Source organism: Taeniopygia guttata, chromosome 3 (genome assembly GCF_048771995.1).
Source record: "Taeniopygia guttata chromosome 3, bTaeGut7.mat, whole genome shotgun sequence".
NCBI lineage: Eukaryota > Metazoa > Chordata > Aves > Passeriformes > Estrildidae > Taeniopygia > Taeniopygia guttata.
In genome coordinates this window covers 40,836,314-40,850,965 of record NC_133027.1, presented here as the reverse complement: position 1 = coordinate 40,850,965, position 14,652 = coordinate 40,836,314, and the positions used below count along the sequence as shown (strand labels likewise).

At 37.0% G+C, this 14,652-nt stretch overlaps 1 protein-coding gene across 16 annotated transcripts in view; it reads right to left on the bottom strand.

Annotated features, from left to right (window-relative positions):
- The window catches only part of KLHL32 (kelch like family member 32), a 116,888-nt gene that overhangs the window by 86,964 nt on the left and 15,272 nt on the right, over positions 1-14,652 (bottom strand). For 4 of the 16 annotated variants that reach the window (XM_072926677.1, XM_072926684.1, XM_072926682.1 and 1 more), the window contains exons 2-3: positions 6,569-6,651; positions 2,523-2,727 (exon numbers count right to left, since the gene is read on the bottom strand). The exons of 2 other annotated variants lie outside the window; for them this stretch is intronic. In XM_072926677.1, the coding sequence (XP_072782778.1) occupies positions 2,523-2,727; positions 6,569-6,591 (228 nt within the window). In that variant the 5' untranslated portion in view covers positions 6,592-6,651. Of the gene's footprint in view, positions 1-2,522; positions 2,728-6,568; positions 6,652-10,173; positions 10,287-13,175; positions 13,365-14,652 lie in introns of all 16 variants that reach the window. 10 more of the 16 variants (XM_030267621.4, XM_072926689.1, XM_030267624.4 and 7 more) reach the window with 6 other exon arrangements.

The following is a 14,652-nucleotide window of genomic DNA, read 5'->3' as shown; positions in this document are numbered from 1 at the left end:
CTTCTAAATCTTAGAAAAAGAATACCCAAGTAGCTCAAATAAGGTAAAATCCCCCAAGATATAAAAAGACTAATAATCTCAGGATAAACACTAAACATTATTACTTTTTAATCGATGCTTGCTTTTTCTAAATTATTAAAATCAGAAACACAGTGTAACTTTCTTGCCACCCTCTTCCAGAATATAGATCTTACTTCACAATATCCTAAAAAAATATTTTTGCCTATTAATAAAAAACCTGTTTGCCTGATTTCAGAAAGCACAGGTTCCATATTTATAGCTGATACCTAAAGTCTGAAGAATACATTCTACCAAAGCATAAGAGTTTAGAGTTAGACCAAATTACTCAATGCTGCATAAAGCATTCTCTCAACACTTTTAAAATAGAAAATATTTAGGTAGTAATAAAGACCATTAAGATTTTCATTTGCAATTACTGTCCAGTAACTCAAGTTACTCAACTGGAAAGTTGAGTGACTTGAGTTATCGGACAGTAACTTGTCCAGCTACTAGACAATTAACTCAACTGGAAATAACAGGATAAACCACAGTGCCCCAAATCTCAACATCAATCAATAAGTGACCAAAGTAGAAGCTGCTCCTACTACACTGCTGTAACACTGGGCATGATATTTCTGTGCACAGGGTACAGTGAGCTCTGGAAAGAGTGTCACAGGTTCAGATGATATGGCACCCTTATGAAAATATTTCAACCAAACCAGAACAACAGGCACTATATCAACAGGCAGTTGCGACAAGTAGAAAGGTCCAGACTCTCTCTCTGTGTGGGGGTGAAAGGAAATAAAAATGCAAAGCAATCTCTGTTACAGCAGGGGATCATGATGAAGCAACATCAGCAACCATGGCAGTACAAACTGCGCTGTAGCAGAACCCATAAGTATGCAGATAAGCTCAAAAAATGAGCAATCAACTGGCTCAACACCATCACAGCAAAAGTCACATCAAGGTTAATAACATTTCTTAAATACACAGAATAAATTAAGTCTAAATTCTAACCAAAAGTGAGAGAGGGCTGACAGGAAGATAAAAACCCTGCTCAAGTAATCAGAGATATGGAAAAGTTGTCATACTCTGTATTACTACTGTAACAAGACAAAAAGATCCCCATAAAGAAGTTCATCACACTACAATTACTGTGTAGACAAAAAATTTAATAAATTTACCTTGTTAGAGAAGATAGATCTTTAAATTCATTTCAACTTTAGTCTCTGATTAACAACAGGATGACTCACACTTAAAAATACCAGTAAACTACAGAGCTATAGATGGTCCAACATTTTGAGTGGGCACATTGTAATGAAGGTTAGTAGAATTGTCTTATATGAAGGATACTTTTCCTATGAGCAAATACAATTTTTCAGTTACTCCAATTCTAGACTGGAATTAGACTGGAATTGTCTGAATCAGATTTCCCAGGGGATATTTTATTTTACATCTTGGAAACACTTGTTTATGAAAATAAATTTTATCACATTTAAGAAATTACTACGGCTTCCTCTTTGAGAGCAACCATTTACATCAAAAATCATTTACAAAAATCCAATCTCAAGTTGAAATAAATTGCATTTATCATGGTATCACAGAATGGCTTGGGTTGAAAGGGTAAAGATCACCTAGTTTCAAACCTGCTGCCATGGACACCTCCCACTAGACCAGGTTGCTCAGAGTCCCATCCAACCTGGCCTTGAGAACTTCCAGAGATGGGGCAGCCACAAGTTCTCAGGGCAACCTGCTCCAATGCCTCACCAGCCTCACGGCAAAGATTAAATTTAAACTCCCTCACCCCACACTTTCATACTCTAGAACATGCTGACTTGGAAGGGGGCCATCAGTACCATCAAGTCCAACTCCTGGCCCTGCAAAGGACACCCCAAGAGTCACACCACATGCCCAAGAGTATCATCCAAATTCTTCTTGGACTCTGCCAGGTGTGGTGTTGTGACCATTTCCCTCAGGACCCTGTTCCAGTGCTTAACCGCCTCTGGGTGAAAAACTTTTCCTGATACCCAGCCTAAATATCCCCTGACTCAGCTTCATGCAGTTCCCTTGAGTCCTATCACTGGTCATCAGAGAGAGGATCAGTGCCTGCCCCTTTGCTTCCCCACATGAGGATGCTGAGGACCACAGTGAGGCCTTCTCTTCACCATCCTCTAATCACAACTCTCATATATTCTACAAAAATTTATAGATACTAAAATATCTTCCACTTTCTCACTTTACTGGGGCATTAAATTCATAGAAGGATGTACACTGCCTATCTCTGTTGGGGGCAGAGGGAGGGGAAGACTTACCATAAATAATCGTTTTAAAAATCTGATTTATGTTCTTAACATTTCTTTCCTATGGATATTTAATGTTGCATACCCTACCGAGTGTGCAATAATCCTGCATTTTCCAAAGGCTCAAATTTAAATCTTGTTCAGTATATCTATAATCATCTCCATCCCCCACAATGATAATTTTTAATATTATTATATAAAGAGAAAAATCTTGGGACTTACTCGGAAGTAGTCACTGCAGGCTGCCAGGACTGCTTTATGTGCATGGAATTTCTGCTCTTCAGCAATAAGGGTAATATCACAAAGTATGCCATCACTTCTTTGTTGGTTCAGAGCTGCCAGGACAGCATCATTGTGGGAACTAGACTGACAAAGCCTTTGGCCTGTCAGCATTTCCTGAACACTGAGAGGGGAAAGGGGAAAGATTCTGTCAAAAAAAAAACCAAAAACATGTACAAAACAAGCACATTCTGTCAGGAATACAGCGCAACTTTTTCTAATACAAGATAGTTTGCTAATTCTTGGAAAGCAAAAAAGTAATGAACCCTGTCAGGCAAAAATCTTTACACAGCATAGACATCAGAAGAAAAGCTCAATATAACAAAACATTATGAAAACTGGTTATATACTCAAATTTTAAAACCTCAATGGTTCTGATTTCTCATTTCATGTACCAGAAGTCAGCTGAACTCACAGGACTAATTCATTTTAGGATTAAATGAGAACAATAGAGGGCTTAGGTCAATGGACTACCAGAAAACTAAGTGGTTCAAATTGAAGCACTGGTGAAAAGAAGGGTATATGTACATGTGCAAGAAGTTCTACTCTCTAAAAAGAATGATGCCTCATGGTCTCAGGTGGCCTGTTTAAGTCTGATGCTGAGCTACTGAATGTTTTCAGACCACTTCAGGCTACTCATATTTATGAAGAGCTGTAGTGTTTCTTTGATTGTCTGTTTTGTGTTTGGGGAAAGGGAGAACATGCTTGTTCAACTTTAAAATACCAAGGTCTTCTCCACCTCCGAATATTTCCATGTATGAATTGCATATAATCCAGTCTAGGACTGTCTGATTGCAGCTTCCTTTTTCTATAGCAGAAGGAAGAGACAAGACAACTGCTGATGCAGATGGCAACAAATTGTCATGGTTTGACACTGGCACAATGCCAGTGCCCCATGAAAATGCAACCTAGCAATTGAATGCTGTGAAATGCGATCGAGAACAGAGCAAAGCAGACCAAACTTAATAACAAGGGAAAAACTTTATTACACTACTACTACTACTATAAAAGAAAAAAGAAAGAAAAAACCACACAAAATTCAAAATGAAAACCTTCCAAAACATTCCTCCTCCCACCACCCAACTCCAACAAACCACAGCGAGACACATTTGGACCCTTCATCAAGTCTTCACCCTTCCATATAATCAATACTGAGTCCATCAGGGGAGAGAGGAGTTTCCCTTGCACCACAGACCCCCAGGAAACACAGCTGCCACCTCTTGTGTTTCCATGTCACACATGGCACTGCCCAGACACACCGGCCAGTGTGACACTCTCCTCTCCATGTCACAGTGCTCTCACCACCGTGCATGGACAGAGACTGCTTATAGGGCTCCTTTAAGGATGCTTTGCCAAGGACCACCAGGAACAACAGTCCAGTGTCTCATTTTGGGACTACAGTCCCTCCCATTTTCCCCTGGGGCCGAGGGTCCAAGAACAGAGATCGCTTTCTCTTCTTCTCTGAAGACGGAGGGCATCATCACACCCTCCTCAGCTTTTCTCTATTCATTCCTGAATTGGTAGTTGCTGAAGGAGTCTCTTGGCTCACCATTGCATCCCCCTAAAATGCAGTCTCTCTTGGAGGAAGGATTGGTTCAGTCTATGGCTGACAAAAACAGTCCAGCCAAAAGCCACTCCATCATCTCCCCCCAACCTTCTTTTCCTAACATCTGAGGTCCCAGGCTGTCTCTCTTTCCTCCAAATTGAGGAGAAGTAATATTTCACAAAGCCTTCATTTCACAGAAAAGGGTTAAAATTCCCGGACTCCCCGGACAGCTGAAATCTCGGCCCAGGACTCCGTCTCCCTTCTCCTTCTCCTCTGCCGGTAAACTTCCAGGTCTCTGCAGGCTCTCTATCTCTTTTCCCTCTAGATTGAGGAGGGGGAACAAAGACCTCTCAGATGTTCTCCACCCTTCCGTCCGCAGGAGCTGGCCCAGCTCGGTTCCCGATCCTTCACCCCCTGGCCTACCTCCCCAGGCCACATGGCTTTTCCCCTTCTTCACCCATCTCACCGCTGGGCAGGGGAGATCTGCACCCTCCGATGACCAGAACCAAAGAGAGCGAGTTCTCCTGGGAATTCCGCTTTTAACCCCTCTGTGTTCTCAGAGGCGTGTCCACCTTCAATTGGTCACCCCAAGTGTCAGTATCCAAACCTGACCCCTGATTGGATTAACCTCTTCCTTCCGAGAAAATTCTTTTCCTGTGTCAAACCACGACACAAATCAAAACATCAAAAAATCCTCTTTGGTACAAAACAATGCAATTATTTGAGCTCTGTGAGACTACCAATTTAAATTGCCAGAGAATCCACCTATGTGTTTACAGAAGATGAATTTACAGAGTCATCTCAGCACAAATCAAAGTGAAGATTTTTTTTTTAAAGGGGTGAATAACCCATCATCTTTCCAGCACAATCATATAATTCACTGCATACATGTACTATGCAGCAGCTGTGTGGCTGCAATACTCTCCTTTCTCTGCCCATCCTACTCCTGCACCTCAGGCACCTTTAAACTACTGCAGACCTGCCTTGCAGACTGTTTGCTCTAATCTAACCTTTTAGAAAGACAACAACTAAAATATTACTTCTATAAGAAGGCTGTCCAAAGAGAAATAACACAGGAACAGAGTGTATCTGAATTTTAATGCCTTTCTGACAGTTTAGGTTTCACATATGGACATGCCCTAAATACATTTCAAAAGGACTCATTCAAATTATTCTTTTTTCTTCAGCTGTTGTGTTTGTGGAGCCCAACTGATATTCTAAATGACAGTTATCAAGAACTCTAACTTGCTAAACACCAGAGAATTATTTTTAACAGTTATTTCTCTTCTGTAATTTCTCTAGCAAAGTGACTAAAACTAGGGCAAGTATAATACATTAATGATACCCTGAGATGGTTTCTCTTTACTTCTGTTTTTATTAGCCTCTCTCCAAGTGTTGTAAATCAAGACCTTCATTCCTCTTGCTTTTTTCACCATCATCCAGAGGACTATTTCATTCACTATAGAATATATCTGGGATTTTACACTGAGTTCTATCATAATCCATTTTTCAATTTAGTGACTAAAGTGAAAAATCAATTGCCTGTACCCCTTGTGCTAATAACACATGAAGAATGCATACACATGAAAGGCAATTTAACTGGAATTTATGAATGAAAATAGAATAATTAATCATAACATGACTTTTTATTTGTAGTGATACTGTCAATTGATAAATCCAATAGCTACAAAAGCAAGCAAGTTCTGATTCTCTTCTGCTGCAGAATCATGGCAGGGAAGGGGGAACAGAACTAGAATGATAAGGTGTCCCAGTCATATCACAGAGTTTTCTGAGCTCCCAGATCAGTGTGTTAACTACTATGTAAAACAGAACCACCAGCATATCACACTACTGCAAAGTTCTGCAGAAAACCAATTCAGTTAATAAATTCTGCAGAGTGTTCTGTCTGAAAGAACCGTGAAAGTAATTAAATTATAAGTGACAAATTTTCTATTGCAAGAATGGGTAGTACAAACAAATGAGAAAGGCTACACTGGGAAAGAGAAAGAAGGGAAGTCAGAAAGATAAATTTGGAGAGAACCTTGGAAGACATTTCACATAACTGGAAAAGTAATATGTCCCAAACAGTGGTACACTACACAGACCCAAAATTATCACCAGCCACCATTTCAGACACATAAATGTAAAATTCCAGTTGCTTCCACAATCAAAAATCTCAAGTATAAACTAAGGCATAAATAAGATAAGGTATCAAGAGACTGTGGGCCTCCAATCAATCCCAGGCACAATCCTCCCTGCTTGAGATAAGAAGCAACAACAAGGTAGTATTTTGCAGATTATAACAAGGATATGTATTTAATCATGTGAATTCCTATCGATGAACAAAATCATTAGTTTTACTCTTTTCTACTTTTTAAACTAAATATTTGGTAAACATCATCCTAAATGTTAATAACTTCCTACACACTACCAAGTACTATACCTCAGGCACCTCTCAGATGGCATCCTTCAGTCTTCTGAATATCAAAATTTATAATCCTTTAGGGAAAGCTGTGAGTGTTCCAGCTAGAAAAAGAGAATAGAGAGGAACATTAAAATTCAAAGCATACAGAGCCTCAGCCTTAAAGATCAATATTTTCATGATGTGCAATTCAAAAGCAACTTTCACTGTAGCCTTTCCTCTAGACTTTTTTAGAGATTCACACCCTGCCATCTGAACATCCTGCATCTACTGCCCTTGAGGAATGCTGTCCACAAACTCAAGAACACATATAATTTAAAAAAAGCTGAAGAATACTGAGGAGAAAAGTAACTATACCAAAAATCCTTCAATAAGAAGAGCAAGCCGAAGGCACATATTAGTGTTTGCTTACTTCCTAGAATAACACACAATTTTTATGTTCAATGATCCTAAGGGCCTTTTTTCAATCTAAAGGACTCTATGATGCTATAATGATTCTGGAAAATATAAGCAGTATAGTACAATGATTTTTATAAACACAACAACTCTTTTTTTTAAAAGGCAAAATACTGAAGTGACCATATAAATAAACACAGAACAGCTGAGGTGTCCAAAGACCTAAGTTATTGAAAACAGGGTTGTACAGCAAATTTTTAACTGGTGTAGCAGCCAGCACAGCTGACAAGACATTTCAACTTCATATAAGAATTATAAAAGAAAAATAGGTTTTAACTGAATAGTCAAAAAAGAAAAATACACTACTTTGCTTATTTAAACCATGTGTGAATTGTCTAATGTAACAAAATTCAGCAAAATCTGAAGAATGGAAAGATTTCCATATTTTTCTCTTTTTTCCAAAAAGACTGCAATTCTGAGCAGATGGGTGAGATCATAGAGAACTTATGCTGACGCTTCAGTGGGATACTAAGCCAATGGGTATGCAGTGCTTTCCAGTGGTGGTTTCAGAACATTTCACTCTCTCCATCAATGATCACCATTCTATTTCTATTAAGACAATTCACCTTCTCCTTCAAGAGACAGAAAAACACAGCATATTAAGTTTGTATTATCAACTAAGGAAGCAAAAACACTTCTGATCAATGCACCTGCTCTTGCATACGCCCGTAAGTCAATACTAATGTCTGCCTCTCAGAGATGCTACACCACCCAGAGACTGGTAGAGTACAAATTCAACCTTTCTCAGAACTTTAAGAGGTCCAAACTCTCTGGCCCACACACTGAAAAAAAACCCCAAATCACAAGCAGCAGTGAGAGCAAAGAGAGGAAGGATGAAGACCTGCAGGGAAAAGCATTCCTTCTAGAATAATTAAGGCATATGCATCAAAGAATTAACAGAACATTCAAGCATTCAATCCCACACTGCATTTAGTGATTTTACAATAACAAACCAATTTTCCCTAAACTTCAGCACTCCTCCTTTCTCTTCCAAAGCTCCAGCACTGCATGCCTCACTTAAATGTACACCATGTACACAGGTGTGTAAATCATTAAATCAATACTGCACTGAGTTTATTTAGCCATACAGAATTAAGTCAGCTCAACATTTTTAATAACAGGAAATTTGAAAGCATTATTTATCCTTACTGAAGAAAAAGAGTTAAGGAGGCACTTCCACCTGTTTTATACGAATGCTGTGCCAGAACTGTTCTAAAATCATTTGCACCAAGAGTTTATTTCTATTTTAAACAGCTTGATACGTCTTCATTATATAAACTGTGATTGGTACCTAAGTAAACTCTTTGCATTAGAATGTTTAAAACATACTATTGTCTTTCTATTTAACTACTTTAAGTAATCAAATTGGTTTAAAAGATTAGTTTATAAACTTAAGGATAAGACATTTGGTTTAAATTGAAAACTTTAAATCCACCTAAATCCTTCTGTTATAGTGAAATACTCCTTAATACTGGAAATTAACAGGATAAATATAGGCCAGACAGAAAATCCTCATTACATCCTAGGTCTGAGATACATGCTAAAATTGCCAAAACCCTTTTTCAAAAAATAAGATATTATTTCACTCTTTGTGATTTTGTGATGAACAATAATTCCCAATATTATAGTATTTTACAACTCAATTATATTTTCTTATTGCTCCATTAGTTTTTTCACATCCTAGAAAAGTGCTAAAATTAAAAATTTGCAAATGAATAAAACTAGTAATGATCGAGCTAGCACTGGAAGAATATAGTATTTTGGTAGAGAATGGTGCACCATTCCTAAATGGAAAAAAAAACCCTCAACAGGGTTTCCTTATATAAACACAGTGTATCTAGGGATTCCAAAGGTAAGCAATTCAAAAGAAATCACACTGTCCATGCAAACGATTATGACAAACTAATACACCGAAACAATGTTTGCTCTGTTTGCCTGATGAAATGTGTCTTTATATATATATATTTGTCGCAGTCTTATGACACAGCAAAATAAACAGTAGGTTTTTTGCACTCTCAGGAAATCTTGGAATGAAGAGTCACTCCACCACACCCATTGCACACTGTTAGGCTATGCCACTTCTTTAATCTAAATCACCAGTAGAGTTCAGGAATTATTTGTTCAAAAATTAGTTTAAAAAAAAAGCATTTAAGCAGGCAGTATTTCTTCCTTTATTTTAATTGGCTATAACACTGGTTTGGAAATATTAAACAAAGTAGTTTACTATCCAAAAATATTGGCAGAATGCATGTGCACTCTTCCAGAAAAAGTCTCATTCATTTAAATTGATCTTGAGAAGCCAATACCACGTTCCTAATTTACACAGAATACATGAAGCATTTTAAGAATTTCAGTTACACCTTTTCTCATCCTTTTGGTGGGTTTATTTGGGGGGGTGGGGGGGTTATTTGTTTTTCTTGTGTCATTTAGGAACAAACTGAAAGCAAGAACATATTTCTGATTAATTCTTGAAAATATGAGCCACCGGAATATGGATTAGATTAAGGGGGGAAGGGTGTAGAAGATCAAAATAAAATTCATATTTAATCTACTTTCTGAAAATAACTTAAGTGTCCCAAAATTCACTATTTCCTCCCCCTTCATGTAAAAAGGTTTTTTTCAGTTCACATACCTGATTTTACAGAGTTGCCCAAACCATAGTCCAGATCATCAGAAAACTTATTCTGTTGCATAAACAGGCTCTGTATTTTATACTGGGTACCTAAGAAACATTTTTCCAACCTAACTATGCTTCTTTTGTCTTGCAAACTTGTAAAAAATGTATATCCATAATGGTAATGAAAATCTATTAATAGTGCCTGAAAACATGCAGGTTTTCTACATAATTCAAATTTATATAAAATAATTACTACCTTGGTGGTTTCATCATTGATTTTCCCATTTGCTCTAAGTAAGTAATAACTGAATTACAATCAACTTCAGTGTGAACTCACAGAACATTTTATAAGCATTATTTCTGTTATGTCAAAAATTAAATTATTTTTAAATCCTGATTTTATATGTGTACAAAAATAAAATAGCACTGGATAAAAAGCTTGTACTCTTTTCTTTACTAAGGTAATTACTTCTTAGGCAGGAGTTATGAAACTATCCCACTCCCATCCTTTGAGTCCCAGCCTAGGTTTAGGGGAAAGCAAGAGTTCTATTACCTATGTAGGAGTCAGAAAAACCCCACTTGACTGCCTCCAAGGTTCTAGGTAACACATTGTGCTGTGGTGGAAGAGGTGAGACTCTGCCCTCCTCAGATATTTGGTGAGACTGACTAATAAAAAAGTGAGAAAAATCAAAGTGAAACAAAGGCAACTACCACGTCACACAGTTCAGCTTAATACAAGATTCAAGAGATGCTAAAAGATGCTTTTGTAGACAGAAGAAATGTTTTCTTGCAAACAAGGCCAGGATCAGAATCCCTTTAAAAGACAGGGTGGAAAATTACAGAGCATTTGATGTCTTTTATCCCATAAAGAGAATAGTTTAACCGTGAAAAGCTGCAACACAAAATTTGAGCTAAATATCTTTCAAACTGTTCACTGATGTGCAGGCAGCCAACACATAAATCTTCACTGCAGCCAGATGCAATTTCTGCTCTTATGATGATCCACATTTGGAGAGAGGTAGAAGAGCCAAAAACCCTTGGGGATGTCTTCAAGGAGCCACTGCTGAGCTCCTCACAATGGCCCCCGCTGCTTCAGAGGCACTCAGAGTGACAGGAGACTGACCTGCCTCTCTGGGGACATCTGTTACACATCTCAATGCAGGATGCACTGAGACTTTGGGAGCTGTGGGGTCCTTTACACTGGGACCACTTAAGGCACCTTTCAGCTAGTTGATCACAAATAAACTTGCTGATCTTCTGTTTACCACTAAACTTCACAAAATGGTACAGCATTAGTTAAGTACTGGTCTGCCTTTAAAGTCCTCCAATGTATGAAAAGCCCTCTAATTTCTTCTTTAAATTTTTACTTTGAATTGGGGAAGCTACTCATTTATCAATTACCACTTTACTTAAAACAATGCTGCTTATCAAGAATATATTTCAAGTAATTAATTTTAACTCACTCAAACCATGTAGTCAAACTCTGAGTATTTAAGCACAAATTTTAATCCCATTTCACATAGGTAGCTTTTAGTTACATTCTGAGACTTCATTTCACTTGTCAGTAACCATAAAAAGCTGTTGATTCATAAAACATCACATTAAATGTGGGGTTTTTTTTCATTTCTCTGAGTATATATAATGTATCTTTTCAAATAGCAATATTTCATTTTGATATATTTACTAACATTCTTAATTATGACTGTTGTTATGTTGGAAAACAATAACTCAAAATTACATTAAATCTGCTGTGTGCCAAACTATTTTACATAGAAATTTATTAAAATTCATATGCCCAAGAACTGGTTAAAAAGACTAAAAATACTGAATATATAAATAATTTAAAAGATACTTTGCATTTTCAAGCAGTTATCTTTAATTAGTTATCTTCTTTCCCTCAAGTCACTCTTTTTCCAAGTGTGTATTTGAAGTATTGAAAAACACTTCCATTTAAACCCACACCACTTCAAGCTAGATGCATGGACAAAGTGAAGGGATCATGAGCTATTTCCTGCAAAAAACTAAAATTTTGAACCAACTGGATAAGTCGTGAAGATAAAGCATTTGTATGCAATGAAATTGTATTTTCACTTTGACAGTTCCAAATATCTGGTTTAAATTGGCCTTTAAAAAAAAAAAAAAAAAAGAAAATACAACATGGAAAAGCTAACAGAAGTACACTATATTAATTTCATTCCAGAATGGCATCATAGCACATCCTGAGAGAGGCTGCTATGGATACAAAACTAGACCATTAAGATTTAGCCATGGCATTTTCTATTCTAGCTTGGCTCCTTATTCACAAAAGCTTCTGCTTCTGCCTGTGGTTTTAGTAAGTCAAAATAAATCATCCTTTCAGGCTATACTTCACCTTCTCTCAAAGAAAGAGTCTCTTCAGAAACAAAACTATGGGGTTTTAATTCACAGAAAATAAAAGGCATTATCTTCTACTTTTTTAAATCACATCTCTGCCAAATTAATTTGTCAAAAGGAAAACACTTGGAAACAGACTTAAGGTTTGACTGCAAACCTGCTCTTCCGAGTATATTAACAGAGTTTTCCCATATGCCTGGGAGACAAAATTTTTTCCTCTTTTCATTGAGATCTTTGAGAATTGACCTATTTCTCTCATTCCATTAAAACTGTTCAAGAATGTCAAGTGTAAGAAAAACTCTGCCACTACCCAATGTTGTCAGTGAAATCATCACTCAGCTCAAACACAAGTTGGTCAACTAATTTAGTGCCTCAATACAGTGAATTTGAAGAAAAAGCTTTAATAGTACCCCTTAGATTTAATATAAATTACAAAATTAAGGGAATAAAAAAATTGAAAACTGTGACTTGTTTGGGAAAACAAAAGTCAGTAAAAACACCTCAAGAAAAAATTCAGCAAAATAAATATAAAATAAAACCACAAAAAATTCAAACTGTTACAGTCTTCTGATTAATTACAAACTATTTTCTTGTGAGAATGGTAAGGTCATTGCCATCTTCAGGCCATCAGCTATAGTCAATTAGAATAATGAGGTTTATTTTCTATTTCTACCAAATTACCATCTGACTTCACAGAATAATTAAGATCTTAAACCACAAAAATATAAAATGAAAAACCAGGGTTAAAGGCTGTATGAGTAGAACATCTTTATGCCTTATATAGAAGATATAATGCTACAAAGAAGATATATCTCAATATATCAGCTTTCAGAAGATTTTCTTCTGAATATACATTCAGATAAATAAAAAGCTAGGCTCGTGGTCATCTGTGCAACTTAAGGCATATATTATCTAAACTACCACCTGAGAAAGAGGTTGTTGCATTCCAGTGATAAAACCATAGATAATCATGTAACCCAACTGAAAACTACAGAGATGAAGTCTGATGATTTTGAAGACAAGATTTCCTTCCAGGATGTGTGCACAAAGTTTCACTTATTTCATTCAAAAAAAGATAACAGTTTTATACAACTGTAGTAACACACCTTCATGCACTATCATCTTAGCTTTTCAGAGCACTCATTATTAGCTGCCATTTAAGCTACGAAACTAATTACTCACCTGCTCAAAGGAGTAGGACATAACTTCCAGCAGATTCATTAATCATGGCTGGGAGAACAATATTACGACTTGATCCTGATCTCATTGAAGAAATCTCAGCTCATGGCAGAAGACTGGACAAGATCACCTTCAAGGGTCTCTTCCAACCCAAACTATTCTATTTTTCTATGAACTTATTTTCTCATCTTTCTGAAAGATAGGCAACAAATATGCAAAACAATCTCAAAATGAAGTATCTAATCCATACACTGAGCTCACTGTTGTTATAAGAGACAAGTCAAAAGGTCTCTGGTCAGTTTTAAGGCATTCTGCTGCTGGCATAAATGAAAATCTCTGTTACTTTGCAAAACTATGCTTTCAAGATTTTTTCCTCTAGACGTCATAAAAAGAAAATAAAAGACAGGGCGACTTTAGTAGTTTGTAACTGCATGTTATTTTGGAATTTGATTTGCATTTTCATTGGATTAAAAAAAACAAAGAACCCTGTTCTTCAAGTCTAAACTTATTGTTTTATAAAATTTGTCAAGCTTGTTGCAAAATCATAGAAAGGTTTTGGTTGGAAGAGACCTTAAAGATCACCTAGGTCCCAACCACCTGCCATGGACAAGGACGCCACTCTCTAGACCAGTTTGCTCAGGGCCCCATCCAACCTGGCCTTGAACACTTCCAGGCATGGGGCAACCAGAACTTCTCTGGGCAACCTGTTCCAGTGCTTCACCACCCTCTGAGCAAAGAATTTCTTCTTAACATCTAATTTAAATCTGCTCTCTTGCAGTTTTAAACCTTTTGCCCCTTGTACCTTGCCCTGTCACTACACACTCTTGTAAGAAGCCCCTCTCTCACCTTCATACAAGCCCCGTTTAGGTATTGGAAGGCTGCTGGAAGGTCTCCCAGAGCTTTGTCTTATTGCTGAACAGCTCCAGCTCACAGCATGTCTTCATTGGAAAGGTGCTCCATCCTTCTAATCATCTTTGTGGCCCTCCTCTGGATCTGCTCTAATAGGTCCACAAATGTGGAAGGCTTCTCTAAATCAAGTCAGAATGTTTTATAATGTAATGCAATAGAAAGATCATAATTATTTCTCCTGATAACTTTAGAAACAAACATGGAAAGGGACATACAATAGCAAGGTGTGGACGGAAATGGTGTCAACTTCACCAGGGCCTCATTCACATATGTCTTAGATTTTTAACTTTCACAACCATCAAGATGCTTTTATTGAACACAACAATTATTCTTTCCTAGAGATTAAGAGTCAAAAATACATAAACATGTTTTTTAAACTACTTCAAATCTGCATATAGACTACACCAGATAGGAATATACTGTACTGTAGTCTACAATCTTGACAATTGGGCCACATGAACTTTTCATATTTAAGAACAAAACATTAAAAAACACATAAAATATTAACAAAAGTGTGATTTCTTATTAGCATATAGTCTTGCATAATTGAGGTGATCAGTTACGTGTCTAC